General features: G+C 40.4%; 1 protein-coding gene across 9 annotated transcripts in view; it reads left to right on the top strand.

The window, feature by feature from the left end:
• The window catches only part of KCNIP1 (potassium voltage-gated channel interacting protein 1), a 467,611-nt gene that overhangs the window by 375,939 nt on the left and 65,984 nt on the right, over positions 1 to 25,688 (top strand). The window contains exon 1 of one of the 9 annotated variants that reach the window (XM_029998233.2): positions 24,810 to 24,963. The exons of the other annotated variants lie outside the window; for them this stretch is intronic. Coding sequence (XP_029854093.1) covers positions 24,855 to 24,963 — 109 coding nt within the window. The 5' untranslated portion in view covers positions 24,810 to 24,854. Of the gene's footprint in view, positions 1 to 24,809; positions 24,964 to 25,688 lie in introns of those variants that run through there. 9 annotated transcript variants of the gene reach the window in all.

The raw sequence follows: 25,688 nt of genomic DNA, 5'->3' as shown, positions 1-25,688 counted from the left end.
GCCTTTATTATAGGCTTAAGTATCTAATTGTAGAGGGGAGTGAGAATCTTGGTGCTCTGACAAAATTTGTTTGCTCCTAAGTGCTGCTTTTCTTTGACTTTTTTATTTCTACTGTCTTTCCAATAAAATGGTGCCTTCCAAGCACCAAAACAGTTCCCTAGGCTTTGGATTTAGATAATGAAAAGCTGGTGGAGGGTTTTTTTTAGTTAGCTGAAACAGCATTTTTCCAATTTTCTGAAAATACTATTTTCATTATATGATTATATAAACTGTATAGCCTTTCTGCTATCTTAAGCTTGATTCAGTTAGTCAACTACTATGATGATACTTAATTTGGTCGTAAGCCAAGGTCTTTTTATTTGATGTTATTACAAGTCCTTACAGCCAAAGTATCCAGATGTTTTCTGTTTTATACTGAATTTAGGTTCTCTGTTTTTAAATTGTGACTCGTGAAAGAGATTTGAGAGATTTACATCGGGTTTTGTCTTCAAATGAGACATGGAAAGTTGATAAATATACAGACATCAAGCTATTTGACTCCAACTTGTTCTGAATGATTTACGTACTGTCCCCACACCACTGCATCAAACTGTCTTATGAAGTAGAGTGCAAAAGCACTTGATTTCAGAAAACCTTTGTCCTGGTTTCGGCTGAGATAGTTAATTTTCTTCTTAGTAGCTGGTACAGTGTGTTTTGGATTTAGTGTGAGAATAATGTTGATGACACACTGATATTTTAGTTGTTGCTAAGTAGTGCTTATCCTAAGTTAGGGATTTTTCAGTTTCCCATGCTCTGCCAGCAAGCCGGTGCGCAAGAAGGTGGGACGGAGCATAGCCAGGACAGCTGACCCAAACTAGCCAAAGGGATATTCCATACATTAGAACATCATGCTCAGTACATAAACTGGGGGGAGTTGGCTGGGAGGGGTGGATCACTGCTTGGGCATCGGTCAGCAGTTGGTGAGCAATTGCATTGTGCATCATTTGTCTTTTCTTGGGTCTAATTTCTCCTTTTATTACAATTATTGTTATTGTTGTTGTTACTATATTTTTAAAAGTTATTTTAGTTATTAAACTGTTCTTATCTTACCAATCCATGAGTTTTACTTTTCCTGATTCTCCTCCCCATCCCACTGGGAGGGGGGAGGAGTGAGCGAGCGGCTGCATGGTACTTAGTTGCTGGCTGGGGTTAAACCACGACAACCTCCAAGATCTTTCTAGAGTATTTATGAGCCTAAATAATGGGTGGGATTGTGCCAGGTAACTCATTACGTGTTGAAGTCAATAGAAGATTGCTTGTTGACTCTAGTGGGTTTTAGGTCAAACACTGGAACAGGTTGCTCTGAGAGGTTGTAGAGTCTTTATCTTTGGAAACAGTCAAAACTGCAAACTAACCTGAGCAACCTGCTGTAGTTAACCCTCCTCTGAGCAGTGACTTCCAACCTTTCTAACATCAACCGTTCTGTGATTCTGTGTAAGAAAACAAAACAAAACAAACTCAGTCTTACACTAGAAGAGAATGAGGAGTTGAAATTGCAAAATCAAGTATTTAACAGAGGAAAGAAGAGAGCTTCGGTCTCTTAAAGTGAATGCTATATTTATCTTGGAATAAATTAGGCTTTCCTGATTTATTCTGGTGAAACGAGAAGTATAGTGATGACTTCAGGATCATTCCATCAGGGTGTAAAGAAAGTTCACAAACTTCTAGTATACTCTGTGCTGCATATAATGGGGAATGAGATTTGCCCTCTCTGCATGTAATTATTGTTTCCATTGGACACGTAGTGGAGACAGGCATCCTGGCTTTGATTGTCCTTGTAGGTGATGGATTAAATGTTGGCTCTGTCATTAGAGATAATAACTGTTGGATTTACCATCTGTGAAATAAGGCAGTCTTACTCTAGTTGTCACTGGCCAGGGGAGCTCTTCTCTGTCTGCTCCCACAGCTGGATGTAATGCATATTCTTGCTGATAATATCAGCAAAGAGATCAAGCATGGAAATATCCTGGCTCAGACTTTGCTAGGTATTTCAGTGAGATTCTTTGAAAAGACTTACCAGTGCCATCTTCAACAGCATGAAAGATTTATGTTTAGTGCTGTAAACCTTGTGAAGTTGGACTTCAGCTGAAGTGTATGTGTGGTTTATGGTCCCCTCAGAGCTCTTACAAAAGATCTGAAAAGCTGAAAAAATACCATATCTAAACAACAAAACTGCCTAGCTTGAAGGAGAAATTGTACATTACAGCTCCTCTCCCAAAAGAAAGAATTGCTTGTGATCCAGTGGTAGGTTGATGACAATTTTTAGGATGGTGGAAGAATTGTGTCCTTCAGTGAGCCCTGGAGTCTTACAGAGGTCTTCTCAGGGTCATGTTACAAGAGCCTATGCACACAGCAGCTACTTCCAAATGCTCCAGAAAATGCGGTTCTTTGTGATTTCCTTCCCCAGCCAACACTGTAATTACAATTTCAATTGTTAATGTAATCCAGAATTTCAGAGGCATATGGAATTTTCTAATCTATATCCAGTCACGTTCAGTTAGTCTTCGATATACCCCACCCTTTTGCATGGATTTGCAGAAAACAACAGTCTTGTTTTCATCTGTAGTGAGTCCATATACCCTCATTTATGCGCTGTCTGGGGTTCAGTCTTCCCATCCTGATTTTTGTTGGTTTATTCCTCTGCTCTAAAGGAATAGGAGTAGGTCTTTATCTCCCCTTTTGGGATTTGAAACAGCATTGTCTGTTCCTTTGTTACTGGTATTCAGTTGTGGTTCCAGCTTTGAATGACCTTGGTGCTACCTCTTTCACGCCACTTTTTTCCTATTGTTTTGCACCGCAGAAGTGTAGCGTATTGCTGCAGAAGTGGTGTCAGCTCTGTGCTCCATGTCCAACAGGGGCACTTGCTCTGCATTGTCTCTGTCTCCCAAGTCTGCAGTGGCTCTGGCATTGATTTTTCAAGCAGTTTTGGTTGGCAGCATCAGCAGCGAGTAGGTGTAGCATCTTTTGAAACCCCATGGGAACTATCTAGCACACCAGGGCGTGTGTGGCCAGTGCTGTACAGAACTTTGCTAACGAGGTACAGGTGTGCAAGTAGTGCCAGTGTCACTAGCAGAGAGTGTGTGTGCACCCTGTAATGCCAGGCTGCAGGGATATGCCATGGGAAGATGTTGTCTTTGCCTGCAACAGGATGAACTTTTAAAGTCTGAAATACGTACCTGGCCCATTAGCACATGTCACTAACTGTAAGCAGTATGGGACATTCCTCCTGTGCTCGCTGATGGGCTGAACTCATCGCTTGGGATGTAGTGAGCAGCCCAGCTCAGCAGTAATCATTGACTTCTCTTTCCTCTATTCCTTGCTGTTGAAATTGCTTTCTGCATGAAGTCTTATCTAGCAGGAAAATGTAAGTAATGTTTTTTCTGCCTTTTCTAATGCTGGCAGAGGGTGTCCTAATAACTTGCAAAAATGGGATAGAAATTGAAAAACTGGGAGCTAGATTAAGTTAGGTTGTTGTGTGAATCAGTGCAAGGACTGTTGCTGTTCTGAAGTGTTGTTTCAGTTAAGGTGATACTGAGCCTGCCAAATGCAAATTGTCCACCAAGTACAGAATTTCACAAACAGGTACTTGGAAATAGGTCTGAGGCATGTGTAATGTCCAGTCTCCACTGAGTTCATGTGTCCTCCGCATACCTTGGTTCTGTGGAGACCTCCAGGTCCTGTCTTTTAGCTTTGTCTTGCCAGCCTCAGTGAAAGTGAATGATAGGTCTTGGTGCGCAGAAATCAAGGGTAGGGATAAATTTTTGTGCTGGAGTGGGCTTCTGTGGGCAGAGACTCTTATATGGTGGATGTTTGCAGTAGGTCTCTCACTTGTGGGCCTTCTAGCTTCAAGTGGAAACTCCCAACATTTACTCCCAGTGCGCAGAGTGGGAAACTGTAAAAACATAATTGCTTCTTAGAGAAGGTGACATTTATGCCATTCCAGAGGTGCCAGGAGAAGGGGTGTTAATGTGCAGGTAAAAATAACCTGCACAGGAGTTAGCCCTCTGCCATGCAGGCTTCTTCCCCAGCTCTGTGCAGCTCCATCTTATTACTCATATAGAAAAATGTATCATTCAAGTAGTTTTCCTTGTTTGTTTCACAGCGAGCCTGGGTTTATTCCCTCTCACATGAAGGTATGCATGAAAGGTAGTATACATCTGCACTTGAATTTGGGCAGGTTTGGGGTAGTTAGCTGGTCAGTTAAACACCCTGATTTCTAGACAAGCCAAACTGTATTTCCTGAAGCACTGGTTTTATTTTATTTTTAAGATTCCCCATCCCCCTCTCCATCATGTCATGCACAAATTAGTCCTTCAGAGAGTAATTCGAAAACAGGGGCTTATGTGTGACAAGAACATATGATGTGAAATGTGTGGTACTTTTGTTTTCAGTTAATTAGAAACTCGAGATCTCTCATTACTAATAAAGCTTCAGGTTTCTGTTCTTTGAAGCAGACAATTTTCCAATCAGGCATAATTACTGAGAAAAGCTCCTTGGCTGGATCCATTAAGTTCCCCTCCTGGTTTTTTTTTCCTCTCCTTTTCCTCACATCTTGGCCTGGAGACAGTAAAAGATATGGCAAACCTCCAATAATTACCTGAATGGCAGACATTTAATAGCTTTATAATGTATCTGAGTGAAGGTTATTAAATCCGCTATACTGAGCTTTTCAGCTACAGCTATTTTAGTCTCTCTCTATGTAGAACTTTAAAAAATGCTCTGTGCAAAAGGAGTAGTATTGCTTTCCAAATACATGTTAATTAATTGTCCATTTGTATTGATGCTGGACATAATTCACGAAAAATTCTTATAAAGTGCCTGCTCTTGAATGGTTTTCCGGATAGACCACCAAATGTAAATGCCTCCTTAGTGTTACAGATTGCCTTCCTCTGTGTCAATTTAAATTGTTGTTTTATCCTGAGCAGTGAGACATTATGTATTTCAAATTACTTCCTTGGAGCTTTTCGCTTCAGAAACATTAGCACCCTTGTCTATTTGTAACCTGCCTTTTTATGTTCTTGACTATAACTCAAGAGTCCAGAATGAATTTCCTGATTTTATGGGTTGGTGTAAAGCTGCTGAAGTAAAATATCATTGCCTGAGAATTTAGCATAGGATGTACTGGTGAAAGAAACTCTTCTTGGAACAGACCGAATTTTTCTTTTCTAGGAGAGTATAGGAAAACACGAGAGGGATGCCTTGTGATAAGACCTGGAAGGAGAAACACTGCAGGCATTGCTGTCATTGCAGACGATGATTACAAATTACCTTAGAAAAGTGATCCAGCATAATTCTGCGAACCAAGATGCATAAAAATTTTCTGTCTTATGCCTTACAGAGTAAATCCTGATGGCATAATATCCAGGTGTCTTATGCATGGCTTTTCAAGGTCTCTATTATGGTACCAGCAAAAAATGTTGTTGGAAAGGGACTTAAAATATATTTGTGTATCTGCAAAGAGTGCATTAACTGATGTTAGGCAAGGGTCCAGCTTAATGTGAAGTGGGCTTAAAATTCCTATGGCTTAAGCAGTATTTAGCCTGGTTAAAATAAACAGTTTATAGGTGTGTATATAACTTTACAGCATGCTTCTGAAGCTCTAGTTTAAATTCAGTGCTGAAAACCACTGGACTGTGGAACCCTTTTCACTTAAAATCCAGACTTCTGGAGGGGTCCTGGCCTGGGAGAGTAGGTCTGACTCATTTTTAAGGAAATAACGTAATCTCTTTAAATCTACTTTTTTTTATTGGGGGTACCCAAAAATACATGCAGGTTCAGGAATGAAGGCAAGAAAAGTCTGTTCTTCTGTCCCAAAGGTGACTTACTCTTTTCCGAATGTGTTATTGAACTCCTGCATTGAATGGATGTAATCAACGTCAGAGCAGAACTAACTATTCCATCTCAATGTGTATGGATAGTTTGGGAGACAGGAAATTCCAAATCAATATAAACAAAGTGACCAGTTTTTAGACTTTTTTTGTAACAGTGCTGAGAATATTGTATTATCTTTATAAGTAACTTTAAATTCCTCCTGATGTATGTGTTCTCTCCCTCACTTTAATATTCTTATTTAATAAAAAGTAGGAAACAGAAAACTTTTTGATGTGCCCAACAAGTACATTTGTGTGTTTTTTGCCAAATTTCCTCCAATTCAAATCAAATCAGCTTTCTTTTAAACCCCACAGGCATGACTGGTCTGGTACATTTGGTACAAAGCATGACAGCTTTCCTAAACAATACCTTAATGGTTAGAAAACTGACTTGGGATGTTCAGATGGGAGGTAAAATCCCCTTCAGCCTGTGCTCACACGTACCTTGTGCTGTCTCAATGGTCCCCTCAGCATGCTTCCCACCCTGCACAGTTATTGCTGTCTATTGGTTTCATCCTCTGACTGTCCTTGCTGCTGCTTCCAAGGGAAGAAAAGAAAACAACCAATGGAGACATAATATCCAGTAGTTTGTACAAAAGTTTGTCTTTTCAGACAACCCCTTTATTCTGTTGGAAGTGTGTTAGCCGTCTCAGTCTTCCTCTGAAATAAAGTGAGCTTGCTCTCTGGGTGGTCTGTGTTGGTACAGTTCTCAGCACAAATGCAGTAGTTCCTTGTTGTTATTGCTAAAGGAGTCATTGCTAATCCACTTATGTGCTTTTCCTGTATTATACCAGAGTTCACTCCAAACGAGTCTTTTGATGAGAACATAGAATCTGCAAATTCTATTTGCTTTTTTTCACTCAAATGAGTAGCTTCCCAATGAAGTTAAACCTTTTATTGTTCAGAGAAGAATCTGTGGGTTTTGCATTAGCTCAAAAAGCAAAATGCTCAGCCATGAGCCAGAAGTATTAATACTGCTTCCTCCTTCAGTGTTTATTTCCATTTCAACAGTCTATGCCCTTAGTGCTTCTGTGGGGTTTTTTGTTGGTGTCTGCTCCCTGTGATTGTCATGTTTTTTTCTCTCTGCAAAGTCAGAATGGCTTCACGGGTGTTTGCTTGAGTAAAAGCAAAGGGCCTCAAGAACTGCTCTGTAAGTTTTAATGAGCTGCACTCTTCCTGGGTCTTGCTCAGTTTTGAGTCAGAGTGATCTTTGTTCACCAGAATTTCAAATGGGTTTATGAAATTACTACTTGAAATGAAATCCTACTGGGAGAATCTGCTGCTGGTCTCTGCTTTGTCTTTGTCTGTGCCCAGTATTTATCTGCAGAGGTAACAGAATCGCTCTTGTTGCGTAAGTGTGGATTTAAACAAGGAGTACCTGATGTTAGGCTGTGCTCCTCCTACCTTCAGAAGTATTTGGACATAGGTAAATGGTTTAGATCCATCCCAGTTTTTGAGCTGCTTATTGAGGCTATGGTAGGCTATCTCCTTATTTTTAACTTTTTGCTCTGACTTTGAAATGCATTTTTCCTGAAGGTTGGTTCAGTAAATTGACATGTTTCTCGTAACAAAGGCAGGCATCTCTATTTAGGATTAGAAGAATAATCGACATAAGTTTGGCTGGCACATATGGCACGGATAAACTGACTTTTATCTGACGTTTCTCTTCTTTCCTTTTTAGTCTTGATTTATCATTCATTTTTCACTATTTCCTCCTGTCTTTTGTCTTTTTTTCTCCCTCTGTGTATTCTTCTCTCTTCTGTTTTGAAGCTTTCTAAAGGATAAGACTGTTCAACAGCAGCCGAGGAATAGTGAAGTTTTCAAATCAGTGATTTTGAATGGATTTAGGAACAAAAGAAAAATAGACTTTAGTGAACAAGTCATTGAAACCAGCATTAAAATTAGGAGTGAACAAAATGAAGGCAAAGTCATGTATAAACCTGAGCCTGAATAATTTGAATTAAGGGGTTCAGGTAAGACAGCAGGAAGAAGGCAGTGTACCAAACTAAGCTGCTTTAAAATTCAGGAAACCTGACCTCTGGCCCTGGCTTCAGGGCTCTGGGAAATGTTATCTTGCTTTCTCTCAATTTCCTTATTAGGGTGTTCTTTGTAAAATGTTCCAAAACTATACGTAAAAGCTCTATAATAGTAGTGGTAATTATACCCTTGTTGGTTTTTACATAAGATGAATTTCTACCTAAAGAATTTGCCCATTTTTTTCTTTTGCAGCTCTTTATTTATTTCATAGGTTGTGTGGATATTTTCTCCCATTTCTTAGTAATTCGCTGAATTCTTATGTGCTATATAAATGTAAAGCGCATTTAAGCAACATTATCTACAAACCATGTCATCTAGAATTGGAAAAAATATCTGCAGACTTACTACAAAAAAGGGAGGCTCTCAGGACTTCCATTTAATTATAGCTGTGAAACAGAGACCTTTCTGTCAGCTTTGCTTCTCAAGAAATTATCCTGTACTAAAAGAAGACTGAATTCCAGTGCATGTTCAGAATACAGCCAGTGAATGTTTTCCTAGTTAACAGATAGAGGCAAAGGCAGATGTTGTGACTTGATTTATAAGCAGAAATGAAAGCAAAACCAGCATTTTGTGTTTTTCCTTCTCTTTAATGCTAAGAAAGAAAGGAGGCAGAGAGCTGAGGTGATAACTTTGAAAAAATTTGCTGTGAAAGGGAATTCAGCAATTCATCAGTGGTTTTCAGGCAGAGCTGAAGTGCTGCTTTCCTTATGTTCTTTGAAAACATCAGGCTTTAATATTTGAGCTTGGATCCAGCAATAGGCAGATAGAAAGGTGTGACTTAAGGCTTCCTGTACCTGTCCCCTTTGTCTTTGCTGATTTTTGCTAAGTATTGAGATATGCTGTGTTGGCAGAGCAGGCTCTTCTAGAAGCTTTTTAAATTGCCTCTAGATAGTGCATCCGGAATGTTTTGATACATAAGGGTTATCCTGCACAGAGGTTTGTGCTGCCAGGTGTTGCCTTGATCTGGGCCAGTTCATCAATGGTTCAGTATCATGTTCAGACTGCTACTTAAAACTATCCATATTTTGTGTAATGGCAGCTGGCTCTGGGCAAACCTGCCAGCTGCTGAGTCCCTCCAGCTTTCCTTGGAGTGGGGATTGTGGTAGGTTGACCCTGGCTGGGTGCCAGGTGCCCACCAAAGCTGCTCTATTACTCCCCCTCCTTAGCTGGACAGGGGAGAGAAAATATAACAAAAGGCCCGTGGGTCAAGATAAGGACAGTTTAATACAGTGAAAGCAAAGGTCTCGTGCAAAAGCAAAGAAAAACAAATGATGTTATTCTCTACTTCCCATCAGCAGGCGATGTCTGGCCATGTCCTGGGAAGCAGGGTTTCAGTACGCGTAGTGGTTGCTCCGGAAGGTGAAAATTGCCCCCCCTTCCGTCTCCCTTTACTTAGCTTTTATATCTGAGCTGATGTCATGTGGTATGGAATATCTGTTTGGTTAGTTTAGGTCAGCTGTCCTGGCTATGTCCCCTCCCAAGATCTTGCCCAGCCTCAGCCTGCCCTTTACGCAGGGCGAAAATGTTGGAGAGCCAGCCCTGATGCTGTGCCAGCACTGCTCAGCAGTAGCCAAAACGCTGGTGTGTTATCAACACCTTTCTAGCTACCAATGCAGAGCACAGCACTGCAAGGGCTGCAATGGGGAGAATTAACTCCATCTCAGCCAGACCCAATACAGGGATGACCGTGTGGTGTGGGTCAGCTTTAGAGTGCGCTTGGAGAGCGTGTAGCACTTGAACTAGACATCTCTTGCTGGGTCTCACCTTTCCCACCTTTTTCTGCAATTAGAATTAGCTGGAAAGTGGAGGCGGGGAGGAGAAATGAATGAAATGAGAATGTGCAACTTAATGAATTGGATTCAAGATAATTAATTTGCTAATTACAGGAACTTGTTAATTCCCCATTACTGGAACTACCTTTCCCCGATGGCATCTTTGCTAACTGATTTCTTTATTAAAATGGAAATGTTGGTCTATGCCTCCCCCAAAGTCACAGCAAACTCGTATCACAGCATGCCCAGCAGCTGATATCTTACTGAGCACCATTACATAAAGGAGACCCCAGTTTGGGCAGTCTCTGAAATAGAGTGAGCTGAAAATCTGTTTATTTTCTAACTGTTGGTGGAGCAGGGCAGAACTATTTTTCAAGAAATTTTCTTCAAAATTACGCCAGTGAGACGTGGCGAAGGGATCTAGTCTTATCCCTGGAAGACAAGTGTCCTTGGCTGTTTGTGAGGAAATCAGCAGTGATTTACCAAGCTCCGAGATGCTGAAATTCATATAAAGAGTTTATTAAGATTTTTGTGACAGAGTTATTTTCTTGGTCTATGTTGACACCAATGGATGTTTCATGGCTTCAATTTGTTGTATTGTATGTTTCACATTGACCTTTCCTTTACCCATGTATCACCTGCTTCAAGACTCTCTAAATGCCCCCATACTGTAACTTCCTAGTGTTTCACAGCACTTGGTACACTTACTCTCACTGGAGCCCCCTGAGGCAGTGCCATTAGCCTGCTTGTAAAAGGGGGAGCAAAGCACAGAGCTCAGGGTGGATGTGCACCTCCTTTCTGGGCCCCTAAACACACTGGTGTGGGGCATCTTGGTGTCTGTGACTTGGCCGTGGTTTCACAGCTTCTCCCCAGCAGAGAAAGTTTCCGAAGTCTTGGGCTAACATCCGTCTTTTCTGTCTTTCTGACTCCCTGCGGCCTGTTAGGAACAAGCAAGGCTTGACACTGACCGCCTATTAGTTATTGCTTCACACCATTAAAAAGCTTTTATGTGAGTGATAACCTAGCAGTAGCTAAAGAGTACCATAATGGCAGTGATGCTGAACATTTCAGCCAAGCGAGATGGAACACCAAGGAGAAAATGCCAATTCCAGTATCAAAGTGGTGTTGACTTAGATGTGCCCAAGAGAAAAATAAAGGTGATGGAAATAGAGCACTACACTCAAATCCAAACTATTGGTATAATAGGTGTTTTATGGATGGATAGGCAGAATATGGATATGCAGAAAAGGACTTCATGTACCTCCCACCCAGGTCATATTGCCAGTTCCGGTGTACCTGCAGCCAGCCCCCACCAAGTTGCAGTGGGGCCTCTGATGCCCTGAGGATTCATTTGTGTGTGTCTATGATGCAAAGCATGAAGGGTTTATCCTGCTCCACTGCTGCCTGGCTATGTGTGTGGGAGTCTGCATCCTTTCCTTTCAGCCTGCTGAGAGAGAGGTATTGAAGAAATTGCTCCTGTGAAGGCTCAAGCTCAGCTTTGACAATTGATCATGATGCAAGATGCAGTCCTTCACCTGTGTATGGCACAGCTTTCCTTTCAAGGAAGGGCCCTGTTTAAGATTTCTCGGCTCAGCTTTTGTGGCAGAGTTACTTCCCCTGTCTCTCTGCTTTGGAGTTGTAGCAGAGACCAAAGCAAAGCCTGAAATTATGTTGTGCCGTTAAAGTCAATTGAGTGTCTGTGCAGTTAACATCACCATAAACAAGTGATAACCAGAATCCTCAGCTGACACTTAAAGTTTAAGGCTATTGTATGGCTTTTCCAAGTCTATGTGCTGTCTAATGCCCCCTCTGAGCACAATTACTGTATAAACTGAACTGAATGCATTGAATAAATATGCTAACTTCACCTTCTCTTTCTAGAGTTGTAACAGTGAAATTTTTAGTGGATTTGGGATGATGTTATTTGAGAAGATGCTATTTCTCTCTTAACTGACTCTCCAGGCTCTCTTCTGTTGTTCAGGGAAAGAGAGAGATTTTATATATATATCCCACTGGAAAGGAGTTTATACCCAGGTCTGAAGAAACCTAAGTATTAATGGTTGTTGGTGCTTATATCCTAACAGGTACAGAGTACCTAATTGGTATTCAGGAGCAATACACCAGAATTGAATTTTTGTGCGTGTTAGCACAAAAAAATTGTAGTTTTGCAATCCAGGCAACAAACTAGACACTAGAAAATCCTTTCCTGTTTAGATCAATTATTTAGCAGAATCTATGCCTATTTGCCTATGTGCTTAGGTGTGAAATCAAGTGGTTTTCCTCTTTCCTGTTTTGATGATATTGGAGCTAGCAACTGAGTTAGGATTAGTGCACTTTGTGGAACTGGGTGGTTTGAGAGTCTTGCAAACGGTTTTCAGGCTCACAAAGCTTCACGTATTCACAAATATATTTCTGTATCTTTTTCCAAAAAAAAGTAATCATGATGTATGGGGTTTTGCATGATGCCTTAAGATACAGGTGCATGGTTTTTTAATCTAAAAACAATCCCCTTTGTAAGTAGCCCAGACAGCTGAAATGGCGAAACTATGCAGAAAGATGCTAATGGTCCCAGTTGAGCCTCTGTTCTAATTCAGTCGTAGGCAGTGGCCAGTCTGTATAGGCTGCCTTTCTGATAACTGAATATTACACAAAACAGTGGGAATGGAGGGCAGAAAATAGGGTGTTTTCTCAGCATAGGTCATCCAGCTTTCCTCAAGCAAACTAAACCTTTATAGAGTTTAATAGTTAAATGGTTAAATTTATATCACTGAAGTGTTATAGTTCTTTCTAAGAAGCTGAAACTGGTGGAATGATTTCATGATCTGCCAGAATTGGAAGAACTTCTGCCTTCCTTCATTTCCCAGATGTTTTTCCTGCATGTTTTTCTTCTACAGAGAAGCATCCTTCAATTTTCAAGGCCAGCTGGAAATGAGATACTGCTCAATACTTTCTTATTGAGTAAAGAGTTAAGTGCCTGGATGTTGTGCCATTTTTTTCTCTCTGGAAACGGTAGAGATTTATCTAGAGATATATCTCTAGAATTCATAGCAATACCTTTGCTCAAAACTTTTAAGCTGTAACCGAGAGATAAATCTTACATGAAAACAAGTTTATTGTAGTGCATGATTTCCTGACGATTAACAGAAGAGTTAATTGTAATTAGCTACTCGATGTGAATGTAAAATGCTTAAGGATAGAGAAAGCTCCAGCCAAGGATTTTTCAACATAGCGAAGAGTGTTTTGTGTTTTAGATTAACTAAACTATCATCTCCAATACCTCCGGACATAATTTGGCATCACTGCTAGATTTTGGGTTTGTTCTTTGCCTGAAAGAACTCTGAACAGAATAAGTACTGACAACTGAAATACCCTTTTATTTCATCTGAATGTACTACCCTCTAGGCCTGAGCTGTGATATATTTGAGCAGCAGCGAAGCATCCACTCATGTATCCAAACTGATACTTAGTTTAATAATGGCAATTAAGCATTGCACTTTTTTCACGAGAATGTACCTTGCGAGAATTAATAACTCGCAGTTTAATTAAATTGCGGGGAGGGAGGGGAAAGTAGTGTCCTCTATCATACTCTCTTCCTTTAATTAGAATGTGTTCCAATCAGCAAATTGACAGGAATATTTAAGTAGAGGCAGAGGTTTATTAAACTCTCCAGTGAATACTATGGACCATCATGAAAATATCAAGTTAATTGATGTGGACATATTTAATCAACTTTTTCTTAAAAAGCTCTTTGGATAGTCAGTTATAATGTTCTGAAGAGCAGTGATCTTCCTGTGCTTGAACTGACCATAATCTAGATTGACACAGGAACTGGACCAGCACAATTCACAATGGGATTTGGCCTTTCATCTTCATACCTTGTGTGCTGTGTATTTGATTTTTGTTAAGAAATGGCGTAATACAAATGATAAATGTAAATGACCATGTGATGCGTTTTTATACGTATATGGACACACACAGAGTAAACTGTTTGGCTCACAGCACCAACATTAGTATTATGCTACAGTATAGTAGCTATCCCTGGAGAACTCTCTGGTAGGAGTCTATATAACTGCCATTCTTCTGCAGACATTGGAAGAAACCCTCCAGTCCCAAGGTCCGGTGCTTCTAAAATGCACGGAACTCTGCCCCTCTTTACTGGAGCCTGGTTTTGTCCTGTTTGACACTGCGATTAGCCCAAGAGAAGCACAGCTCTCTTGCTTCAGAGAATAAGTGCCTCTGTAGTAAGATCCAACACACTAATGCAGATGAATGTTTCTTTTATCAAGAGCTGGTTCTCAAGCATCTTATACTTTCTTGGAAAAAAGTTAGGCTTCGAGTTGTGCGTGTTGAGGACTTTGAAGAAATCAACCTTTTTTCCCCCCAGCTATACTTCTGATATCATCTTCAACCATGGAAATGCAACTGTAATACATATAGTTATTCAAGAGTTTTGTGAATTATTGGGGGAGTATTCTAACTGCTGAAGCATGTATGACAGATAGCGTACCCCAAATATGAATATTTATGGACCTGGGATGTGCCATGTACAAATCATTCTTTTACCTGTGCTGCCCTTTCCCAGATGTGACATTATAGTCATAAATCTACTTCAGTTTGCTTTTGCCCTTGAATTGCAGCTTAAATTCTGAATGTAAATCTGCTTGCAGAAAACCCCTGGCACCTTCATTTTCCTTACTGCTTTTTTCACGCATCCCATCTTTTGATGTACATTCAGCATTTTACTTCTCTTCCTGATCTTCTATTTTCGTGAAGGGATTATCTCTCAGGTTGACTTTTTCCCTTGTCCTTGCAGTTCCCCTGTACAGACAGTATGTGCTTTTGCCATATTGTTTTCCTTTTGTTCTCCTCTGCTGTATGACTGGTAGCAGCAATGTGGGAATGAGTAGGATGCTGGCTCTATCACCAATGTCCAGCTTGCTTGGTAATGGAATATTTTTAGATACACATAAGGGAAAAGGCTTGAGGGAGGTTAATTATCTCAGGCTACTGCTTAGCTTTAACATCCAAAGTATAGTTTGTCATGTGCACCTGTTTTGCAGCTCTTCAAGCACTTCATTGGTCAGACCTTCATGTTTCCATGAATGTCAGCCTATCTGTGCTGTGCCGAGAAGCAGAATTTAAATAGTGGTGCCACTAGAGGAGCAGTTAAACTATAATTCAGAAATCAGAGGCAGTCTGGTAAACTCTGGAGAGCTGACCGCTGTGCTGAGTGCAAGTTACATGAAACTAGTCATGCATCTAATAGTTGAAACTGTGCTGGCAGAAGCAAAACCATCCCCCTTTTCAGACAGCCCTCCAAAAGTTCTCCTGCTTTCCATGTATTTAGAACTACAGCATAAACTGCTTTTTTTTAGTTTTTTGTTGTCTGTGTTATAATTTACAAACTTGATATTACTACTTTAGAAAGTTTATCTTCAGACATTGGCTTTATAAATTTACCATTTTGTTCTTGGTTTCTGTTTCATTGCAAAGCATTAATTGCTGAGAGTTTTGCTACTTGGCCCAGGTTTCCAAACATTTTTGGGATGGTGTGATTTGAGACTATGATGTATCTAAAATAGTTAGTACGGTACTATTGCATAATTCACTGTGATGTATCTAAAATATGGTTAGTTTTGTGCAGTTTCATATTTCCTTTATGATTTTATTACTCTGATCTCCTAGTAGTAACCTTATTTTTTGTGGCACTGTCTTTTGCAGAATAATTATGCAAATAACTAATTAAATTAAATCTTTCAAGCTGGGGGTAGAACAGGAATACAAATTACAGATGATAAAATTGTCGTGGTTTAACCCTAGCCAGCAACTAAGCACCACGCAGCCGCTCGCTCACTCGCCCCGCATCCAGTGGGATGGTGGAGAAAATTGGGAAAAAGAAGCAAAACCCGCGGGTTGAGATAAGAATGGTTTAATAGAACAGAATAGAAGAAACTAATAATGATCACACTAATAAAATGACAACAGCAATAATGAAAGGATTGGAATGTACAAATGATGCGCAGTGCAATTGCTCACCACCCGGCGACCGGCACCCAGCTAGTCCCCCAGCGGCGATTCCCCGCCCCCACTTCCCAGTTCCTATACTAGATGGGACGTCACATGGTGTGGAATACCCTGTTGGCCAGTTTGGGTCAGGTGCCCTGGCTGTGTCCTGTGCCAACTTCTTGTGCCCCTCCAGCTTTCTCGCTGGCTGGGCATGAGAAGCTGAAAAATCCTTGACATTAATCTAAACACTACTTAGCAACAACTGAAAACATCAGTGTTATCAACATTCTTCACATACTGAACGCAAAACATAGCACCTTACCAGCTACTAGGAAGACAGTTAACTCTATCCCAGCTGAAACTAGGACAAAAATAAAAACTTAAGTGCAAGTAATGCATAGATGGTATAATGAAGATAAGATGCCAGAAAAGAGTCAATGAGATTATTTAAAGGTATTTCCTTATACAACAGATCAGTAAGTGAAAGAAATATAGGCTTAGTTAGAAAACCGTGTGCATGTATTCATTGCTTGAGGCCACTTAAAAGTAAGAAATCCAGAACAGCATGATAAGTGGTGAGAAAACACGGTTTAAAATAACAGGCACGGTATTCTTCAAGTGTAGAGTGTTGTTCGGTGTTTAAGCCTGTATTACATATCTTGTAACTTAGAAAAATGTATGAGATGATCTTTACTGGGCAAAATTTTGCATAATTCTCATGCAAAAATAAGAGCATAGTTTAATATTCCACTAGAGCACAAGGTAAAAATGCACTAGTGATTCTTCAGTTCACTACTTAAAAATAAAGGGAAACAGCTAAATAAGGTGGGGAGAAGCTAATGTCTTGATTGGAGACCACCAGAGCTGTGATGACTGTATGGCTGATTAAATTGCATGTGTTACCATAGTGGAATGATAGGAAATGTAATGACACAAAGAATGAGTTGCTAATCATCTGCTTGGCACAGGCGTCACCAACAGAGAAGTATCTTACAGCACTCAGTGTAGTTCCATGGCTTTTCAAGAGGGATGCAAACTCCTTGTGAAGGCCAGGCTTCCTGGCATTCTTCCTTTTCCAAACTCACGACTGTTTCTACAAACCTCTCAGAGTTCCAAAACTTAAATTTCTTTACTGTCTTTTCATGATTACTTGAATTCTGTTGCCCTCAAGACTAGTGCAAACTCCCACTGATCTTAAAGGTGCAAAGCCACCCTCCTGTCACAGTGTGTTCTTATGGATCGAGTCGCATATGAAGTCTTGAGTAGCCAGGCAATGTGTGAAACTTTGCCAAAATGTATTTTACAGCTCCTGATATTTCTGCTCCTGTTCTGCAGTCAGACATGCAGCCTTTAGAGCTATGATCCAAACCAGGGCTTTCCTTGCTGATTAGACTGTATTGGAAGACAGTCTTGATGTTTCCTCCTCAGAAAATGCTCCCTTCTATAGGCACTTTACAGTCTGAACTTCGAAATAATAGGGAACTTTATGCCCGGCCCACTGATTTAGGAAACTGAACTCTCTGCATGTTAGTTGAAAGTGCTTGGATGAGATGGGGAAGAGCCTGTGCTGTTGGCCTGTAGTCTAGCCCTTCTTGGGATAATTGAAAGGTTTTGGATGGCAGCCATGGAGCAGAACAGACTGCAGCAAAATGACTTGGTCCATGCTCAAGGGCTTTTTCTGAAGAACACACCCAAAAGCATTGGCTTTAAATGCTGCCTTGCAAAGAGCAGTCTGTATGTGTTTTCCCATGGGCAAAAGCTGGACAGATTGGCAGAAGGCTTGTGGCTTACAGGTGACCCTATGCATGCACTGTTGGAAGGTATGTGTTTTTATAACAGAAGAGGTAGTGGCAACAAGTGGGAGGTTTACATTGAACATCAGCAGGAACCTCTTCCCTAGGAGAGTGATGCAGCAGTGGAGCGAGCAGCTGTCTCAGAGGGGCGGTGGGGCTTGCAATCCTTGGAGGTCTTAAAGTCTTAAGCATGTGCTGTGCTGGCAGTGAGACAGCTCTTACTCTGGGCAGCAGGTTGGAGTAGATGATGTCTGGTATTCCTTCCAACTAACATTTCTGTAAAACTATGAAGTGCCTGGAGACACCAGTAGATTCACATCATTTTAGTGAAAACCCCCAATAACCAGCTCCCTATTCTCTTGCTGTGACTGATCTCAAAAGAAGATCCATCAGGGAGAGGTGTATGAGAGTAGTAAAGCATATGTGGTGCTGGATGGTTTCACTGTTTTTATCCCTTAGGATTTTTTCTTTTACCAATAAGTTTGGAATAAGCAGAAGACCTGGTCAGAAGGAGCATCTTAGCAGTTCTCAGCAAGCTGACATGCATTGGAAAGGCAAGATACTTGTCATTGTAGAAACTAAGTAATAAATGCAGTTATGTCAAATTACCAGTTATGATTGATGTTAAGCAAGTTTAATTTTGGTTTTAACCTGTGATTCATCCTGCATCAGTTTTCGGTGATGTGAACGTATGATGTTCTAAGTCTTTGAGGGGGGGGAGCCTACCTGTTCATTGTCATTCTCATATACCTAATTCAATATGAATCTGGAAAAACAAAGCCTGTTAGAAAAAAAGTCTGAGAGCAGAGGTTCTGCATTGTTAATTATCACTTTTATTAAAACTGGGAGTGAAGCTGTGACAAGCTGATGCCCATGGGAAATACATAATATGGGGGAAAAATCCACCTGTGAGGAGAAAAATCACTGCAGCCCAACTTGTCAGCAGAGGCTTTTCGCTTTATGCCTCTTTACTGTTCAGGTTCTGAAAGCAGTTATCGCTAGTACCACAAGGGAGGGATCATGTCTGCTTTTGCCTGTGGCAGAAATCCAGTAAGGAAGAAACTGCCACTGCAAAGCACATCTGTCTTCTGGCAATTGTGGCTTTTAACAGCTTCTTTTGGCTGCTCTTTACTGCCATTGGTTATGCGTCTTTGCTGATGAGGAGAGTGCTCACCTCTGAGCATGGGTTCCAGGGGAAATGCTCAGCTGGATGTGGGGCTCAGCACAGGTTGGCTGCATGGACTGGTGCAGTGGCATTTTCCCTGTTTGGGGAATGAACCTCTAGTATAACTGAAACATCAGGTTTAATATTTTTGTGCACAGTTTCAGATAAATAAAAGGAAAAAGTGCAATAGACCCTGCCTGAATTCCTGTCAGTTATACTTAATAGTTGGGAGAGGTTCTTATTACCCTTTCATTAATAATATATTGCCTCAATTGTATACTACCCTATTTCAGACAGTGCACGTGTAAACTGTGGTTCAGGTTAACCTTTCAAGGTTACATGGTTTCTTCATTACTTGCTGGTCTTCTAACGATTTGTAGGTTGATAGGAGGCTTGCTTTAACTTTGACCTGTGCATGCATCATTAACACTCACCAGCTTTTGCCATAATGAGGTCCAGAGTAAAGCAAAGTCCTCCATTCAGCAGTTTGTGGTAACTTCAGGGTAGGATGTGCTTGTCTGTACTTCCAGCTGGCCTGGAAAAAATCAGTAATGATGTATTGGATTTCTGGAATCTTTCAAAGATATTCCTGCATTTTTCAAAGCTGATGATGTGAATTGTGTTAATAGGTTCACAGAAGGCTGGGAATCGCTAGCTCAAGACAGTCCTCTAAAGGGCAAAAATGTGTAGGGTCCTCCTGCTTCTCTGCATAAATTGTCCATAGGTCCTTAGACCCAACAACATCCTGCCATTGCCAGCAATCTGGGAGATGTTGATGGAACAAAGGTAATAGCTCGTTCACATGAATCAGAAGAATTGAATGAAGGGGGAAATTTTTGATGGAATTATAGCTGGTTTTGTTACAGCAGAACAGTTTACATTGTCAGGACAAGGGTTCATCTGCCGGTTACTTCCCTGCACTCACACAGCAAGGAAATGGCAGACCGAGGAACTGAGCTCCTTATTCCCAGGTCCCTGTGCAGTGCTAATAGAAAAGCATCCAAATTTCTGTATTATCCAAACCAACTAATGAGACATTTGTGGTTCACCTATCATTATACAGAATGTATCTCTAGTGACAAAAATAATAACTGGTAATTAGCCAGGATTTTCAAAAACACTTCTAGCTGGTGAATAACTGCTGGGAAACACAAGTATGATATGAAGCCAAATTAATTTGTAGGCAGAGAAGGGTCAGGGTGGAATTGTAGTGGTGCAAACAGGAAGAGACCTGAGCTCATTGTCACCGAATGGCTGTTAGTTTAACTGGATATTGCTTGTAGTTTAGATGGGGGCCCTAAACCATCAATTATTTAAATATCACATTTGCTAATTTACTCAGTGTAATTTTTTTGAAATTGTAGTCAGCAGTTATCCGTCAGTGGTTTTCTCTGCATATTATTTGCAGATGGCACAAATTACTTAGGGCTAGTCAGATCCAGAGAAATCTGAGAAACACCAAAGGGGCTTAATCACCTGTGAACAGGGCAGATGAATGACTGTTGACCAAGGCAAGCTGATAAAGAGCTGAAATTTAAGCAGTTAATATCATTGCTTGGGACTAGGTAAATTAAAATCACTCATGAAGAAGGCCTAGTTTTCATTTTGGTTTGTTTAGCTTAAAATCAAAACAGCAATAAAACCTGCTAACTTTATGCATGCACAAAAGAAATCATATTGGATAAATATGTATGGAATAGTAATTTCATACTTTTGATGCTGTAGCTGCCTGTAATACTGTGAATGATCTCATTATGCCATTTCTAAAATACAACAGAAGTAGAAGGGCTTCATAGATCTGCAGTGAAAATAGATTTATGGACAAGAGCCTTGCGAGAAGACTGTTCAGGACTACTAAGTATTGGAAGATCCATAAACAGAGGTGTTCTAGAGATATTTGAAATAATGAACTGTACAAGAAGAATCAATCAGATGTTCCTGTTTATTCTTTATCACAACATAAGAGCAAAGGAATAGTCAATCAAAATGACAAAAACTTAATATTTAGCGTTTTATACCAGACTAATCATAGAATGCCACTGGGGTTTTCTTAAAGGTGTGGGTAATGAGAATATGTCATGCTGGGTTTGTTTTAAAACAAAGTGAGGAGACAAATCCTCATCTTTGAATGTGTAAATGTGTTCCAAATAGCTTGGTCACTGGGAGAAGCTTCTGCTGTGGGGAACATTATTCTCTATTTTGCTGTGATTTTTGCACCTTCACATGATGTACTCCCCCCAACCAATTTTAAGAGCTGATTATAGATTACATAAATCATTGATATGATTCATCATAGCAATTCTTTTATTACTAGAAAATCCTTTTCATTACATGTTATTTTGATTGATCTTTATATAAAGTTCCTACTTGTGTTCCCAGAGGGCACACATTGCGCATACCCACCGTAAACCTTTTTCACAGATAATTGAGGCATTCAACCCCTTTTGCTGCATGTGAGAGATACGTACACTAGGCATTAGTGAGAACATCTCTCTCTTATCAAGACATCTGGTATTTTAAACACTTAGCTTTTTTTACATTCCTCTTCTTTAGGATTTGGCAAAAATAAAGCTTACTGCTTCACTGGTGAGCTTAACCTTGTCTGTATATAGCTAGAAAAATGTTCTTCCAGTTGCTGTTCTACAAAATCTGCTGTTCAGTGGCTACAGTAGAAAACCAGGTGCTCCAGTTTTTGCTGTTTATTTTATGTGTGATTCTAGTTAAAATCATTTAGTCCCTTGAGCTGCTCTCTCTGAGGATAACAGTATGTATTTTGCAGCAGTTGTACAAATGGGAAGCATTGATCCAAAAGCTGCTGCAGATCTGCAGAATGTTTTTTAGGCTGTAGAATATTTATTCTGTAGAAATGAAAAATTTTGAATCCCGCTATCTTATTTGGCATTTGGGTTTTTCCTCACTGCTCCAGGAGTGAGTCAAATAAAATACCTAATAAACTCTTGATTAATATTTCTGCCTCTCGTTAAGAGTTGATCCTCTATTTCTGTGCAGAATTCTATTGGAGAACTAAACTGAGTAGCCTTTCTTTTGTTTAAATCACAGAACCGATTTCTCTCATTAGCTCAGTACTACAGTAAAGAATGAGTGTTGCTGTAACTACTGGGCCAAGTTGGGAGGTAAGCTTTTGAGGGAAGATGCTATCTTAAATTAGTTCTTACAGTGGGGAAAACACAGATGAGTATTTGGGTCCATAGGATTTGTCTCCCATAAGGCATCTGGAGCCAACTCTGTAGTCAGTCACTCCTGATGAGTTGAATGTCTACATAACAACAGAAGGCTGATTTGTTTTAATTAATTATATGCCACGATGGTAAGTCAGTATGGGGCTTCCAAGCTGGATGGTTGGATGGATGGAGGGACCTGGTGCTCTGTCTGTCAGGCAACTAGCACTAATTTCGATAAAAAGTTAACACAACATGACACCAATATGTCCCTAACATAAGGAATCCTGGTTCTCGGGGCACTAATGAGCAAGTGAAGAATGAGCCGAATGACTGTTTCGTGAATTTTTGGGAAATGAAAGGAGAAGCAGCAACATCCAGGAAGAATTGCTGGCTTCAGGGTGATCCCAAACCAGCCTGAAGGTCCTGAATGGAAAAATTCTCATTCAACATTCTCTCCAAGCCTGGTTAAAAAGTAAGTCAACCTCACAAAAATCATGATTTGGCTTTGACAACATTAGATGGTACTGTCTAACGGATTCTGAACTTCTGGCATGCATGAAGTCTTCATGCAGCAGGGACTCTAGGGACTGAAACCAAATGTTCTTTTGCAGTTGCTTATATCAGGAACACCTAAAGAATCAAAATGTTACGCTTGGCATAAATTGCAGTAACACAAACAATTGAACTACCAGTTTTTCATGCCCTTCCCATGTGTCTTGCTAAGGTGCTGCTGCAAGGCTTTAAAAGATGCAGAGGTGGAACATTATGGTAGGAGAACTATAGAATTGCAAGGCATACCTGTAGGAAGCCAGACTTCTTGAGTTTCACTGCTCATAATCTCATTTTTTAGTTTCACTTTTTTTGGTGGTAATTAGTAGATTCAGGAGGTTCATGCATTGCTGGGAAGAAATTTTGTGATAAGATGTGTCTGCAAGTAAATAATGTGCCTGGAAATGAGTGGGTGAGTAAGTTGGGGTCTTTCATGCTGTGTGCTTTTTAAGATCTGTTAACTTAGGGGTCTGAGAAGACAGTGCAAAGTCTACCAGGCAGCCAGTAAATCTGTCAAACATCTCTTCTATAGACAGGAAGGAACCTGGTTATTTTTGCGGTCAATATGCCTGACCAAATTTTATGTGGTGGGGTTTGTTTGTTTTGGTGTTCTTTTGTGGTAGTAGTGTTTGGGGTTTTTTTAATGGAAACAGGACATGATAAGCCAGGGAATTACCAAAGTGTTTTGAGGTCTGTTTATCCTTCAAATTCTCCTTTCCTTGCCTGGGAGAGGTTTGACGGTGCAGTGATTTCAGTTCCTTGGTAGTTTTAAAGCTGAATGTGTTAATCTGGGAAATATGAACCATAATGTGGCATCATAGCCAGTCATAGAGCCAGGGCAATGAAAACCTAATGTGCCAGATGCTACAGAGTACCAAAAAAAAAAAAAAAAAAAAAAATCCTTTGGTCTAAAGTAGTCATCAGTAGAAGTGGCTTTGATACCATGCCTTTGAGCTCTGGATAGGTAGATGCCAATGACAGAGAACCCTCATAACACATTTGCAAGTGTGATCTCTTCCTTGGCCACCTGCATACAGAAACAAACCTCAAAATCAATTGAAGTGTTCATTACTTGTTGACTTGATCACTCAAGTATGTATGAGTACTCTATACCTCCTACCTGGCTTTAATATGAACATCTCTAAGCAGTTTAAGTGCATCAGTTAATGTCATACACAAAATTCCTTTGAGGTTCTGCACCTGATATTATTGTTCAGCAGTAGTTTAAGGCAGAGGCAGCATCAAGAGCTTATGGGAGCAGTGTGGTGGGATGTAAGCCAGCCTGCCCTGCTCATTCGGGACTGCAGGGAAAGGCAGCTATTGCTTGCCTGGAGCGGGGCAGGAGCGTCGGAGCAGTGTGGGGAAAATGACAGCCTCCAAGTCCTGTAAAATAAAAGGCATTGGCTATCTCTGTTCTCCTGAACATCCCACATGGGGCATACCAGCATTTTTCACTAATAGCATGTTTGAAAAATCCGGCTTTTACTGTTGTTGCAATCTTGCACCTGCCATCCTGATAAAACACTCAACCTGCCAAGTGTTTATTCATCTGTGGTGATAATGAAGAAATACATAATTGACTTAACATGACAGCAACCTGTAGTGCTACCCCATGCCATCAGCCTGGTGAAATATTGCAGAGATGAACAAGTGTAAAGCGCATCTGTCTGTCTTCCTTAGCTGCCTGCAAAGGATGCTTGTTCCAGGCCAGCACTGGTACACACTGATGTCTGGGTACATGTGAAATGCACTCTTTGCTGTCCAGCAGCTAACCCAGAGGAACAGAGTTTGGAGCTGTTGCTTATGAATAGAATTGCTATGTAGGTCCTGGGGTCGATATGAGTATACACATGTATGTGGGAAGTGCGTTTATGTATATCCCAGCATGGGGGGGCGGGGGGGGGCACACAGAGGAATTAAGAAGGGGAAAGGCATTTCCTTTCCCCCCATACAATGTGCCATATTCTCTTATTCAGTACAGAAGAAACATTGACAAAAAGCATCTGCAGTGGCAGAATTACTGAGAAAATCCCAAATGCAAAAGTTGACTGGTATCACAAATACTAGGAAAAAAAAAAAATAGTGTGAGATGTTGCTGAGGTTAGCAGCACAGTGCTAAGTTGTTCAGGGGCAGAGTAAACTCTTGAGAGAATTGCCCTGAAGTCAAAGAAAATAAAACCATAGGTTACAGTTAAATGCAGAAATTGCTTGCATGTTTAAAAAAAAAAAAAGACACAAGGGAAAAAAAGCAAGCGAGAGAGAAGAAATAGGGGGAGAGGTTGAAAAACAGAGGGAGTGTGAGAATGAGGGGGGGAGGGAAATGTGCTGTACACTTAGCTGAGCAGCGGGAAGAAAAGCTTCAAACAGAGGATTTCTCAGCTTTAGATGTCTGCCAGTTGTTTGCAGGCACACCAGTAGGTATCTGTGTGGTGCCTTAAAGGATGTGGACTAAAGGCGAGTCGGAGGGACTCCAGACTCTAGGGATTGTGGTGGTGGTGTGCTCCTCTCTGAAACTTTTGCACTACCTCGGGCTAATTGACTTGTCAGATGGTAAGAGAACTTCCAAGTTTTCCAGCTCCTGTTTACTTTTGTTTAAATCTGTTTCAGTGAAGCCACTCTAGATAGTAGATAGGCTGTGGGAAGGAAAGCATTGTCTGTCAGTACACTGATTCTCAATATTGTCTTTATTAAGAGTCATACAGGCTGCAAAGAGGGAATTATGCTTTATGCTTTAGTGAGGACTTTTGTTTGCTTTTGGTATATTACCATAGAGAGAATCTGAAGCTCTGATATTTTTGCCTTGTGTATTATTTTATCAAATTTTCTTAATTAATTTTTCTTGCTGTTAATTCTTTTTCTCTCTTGAAAATAAATTAGTATGAACCTGGAAAAAGGAAAATGTCTCTTGAGATAACGGAAGCACAGCTGATAATTAGGTGCATGATTTCATATGGCTACCTGAAGCAATTCTGTTGTGACATTTGCAGACCAAAGACGTGATGGAATGAATGTGAATAAAACAAAATTTCTCTGTATTTGTTATTCCAGACACTTCAGCAAAGTAACCAGAAGCAAAATAACCTAGGGAGAAATATTTCTGGTTTCACCTATTGAACTGGAAAATTTGGTCTCTCTTCATCTTACTAATGCAATGAAGTTGTTTTTTTTTCTTAAAGGTTTTCCTGGCTGAGTAAAGCTTATGTGTTTTAACAATTAAGTGAGCTTTGGGGATCATATTATCTATTCATAAAGGGATGTAGGTATCGCTGAAAGAA

The sequence above is a fragment of the Aquila chrysaetos genome, chromosome 22 (assembly GCF_900496995.4).
Source record: "Aquila chrysaetos chrysaetos chromosome 22, bAquChr1.4, whole genome shotgun sequence".
NCBI lineage: Eukaryota > Metazoa > Chordata > Aves > Accipitriformes > Accipitridae > Aquila > Aquila chrysaetos.
The sequence above is the reverse complement of the archived record's forward strand: the minus strand, read 5'-3'. Positions and strand labels throughout refer to the sequence as shown.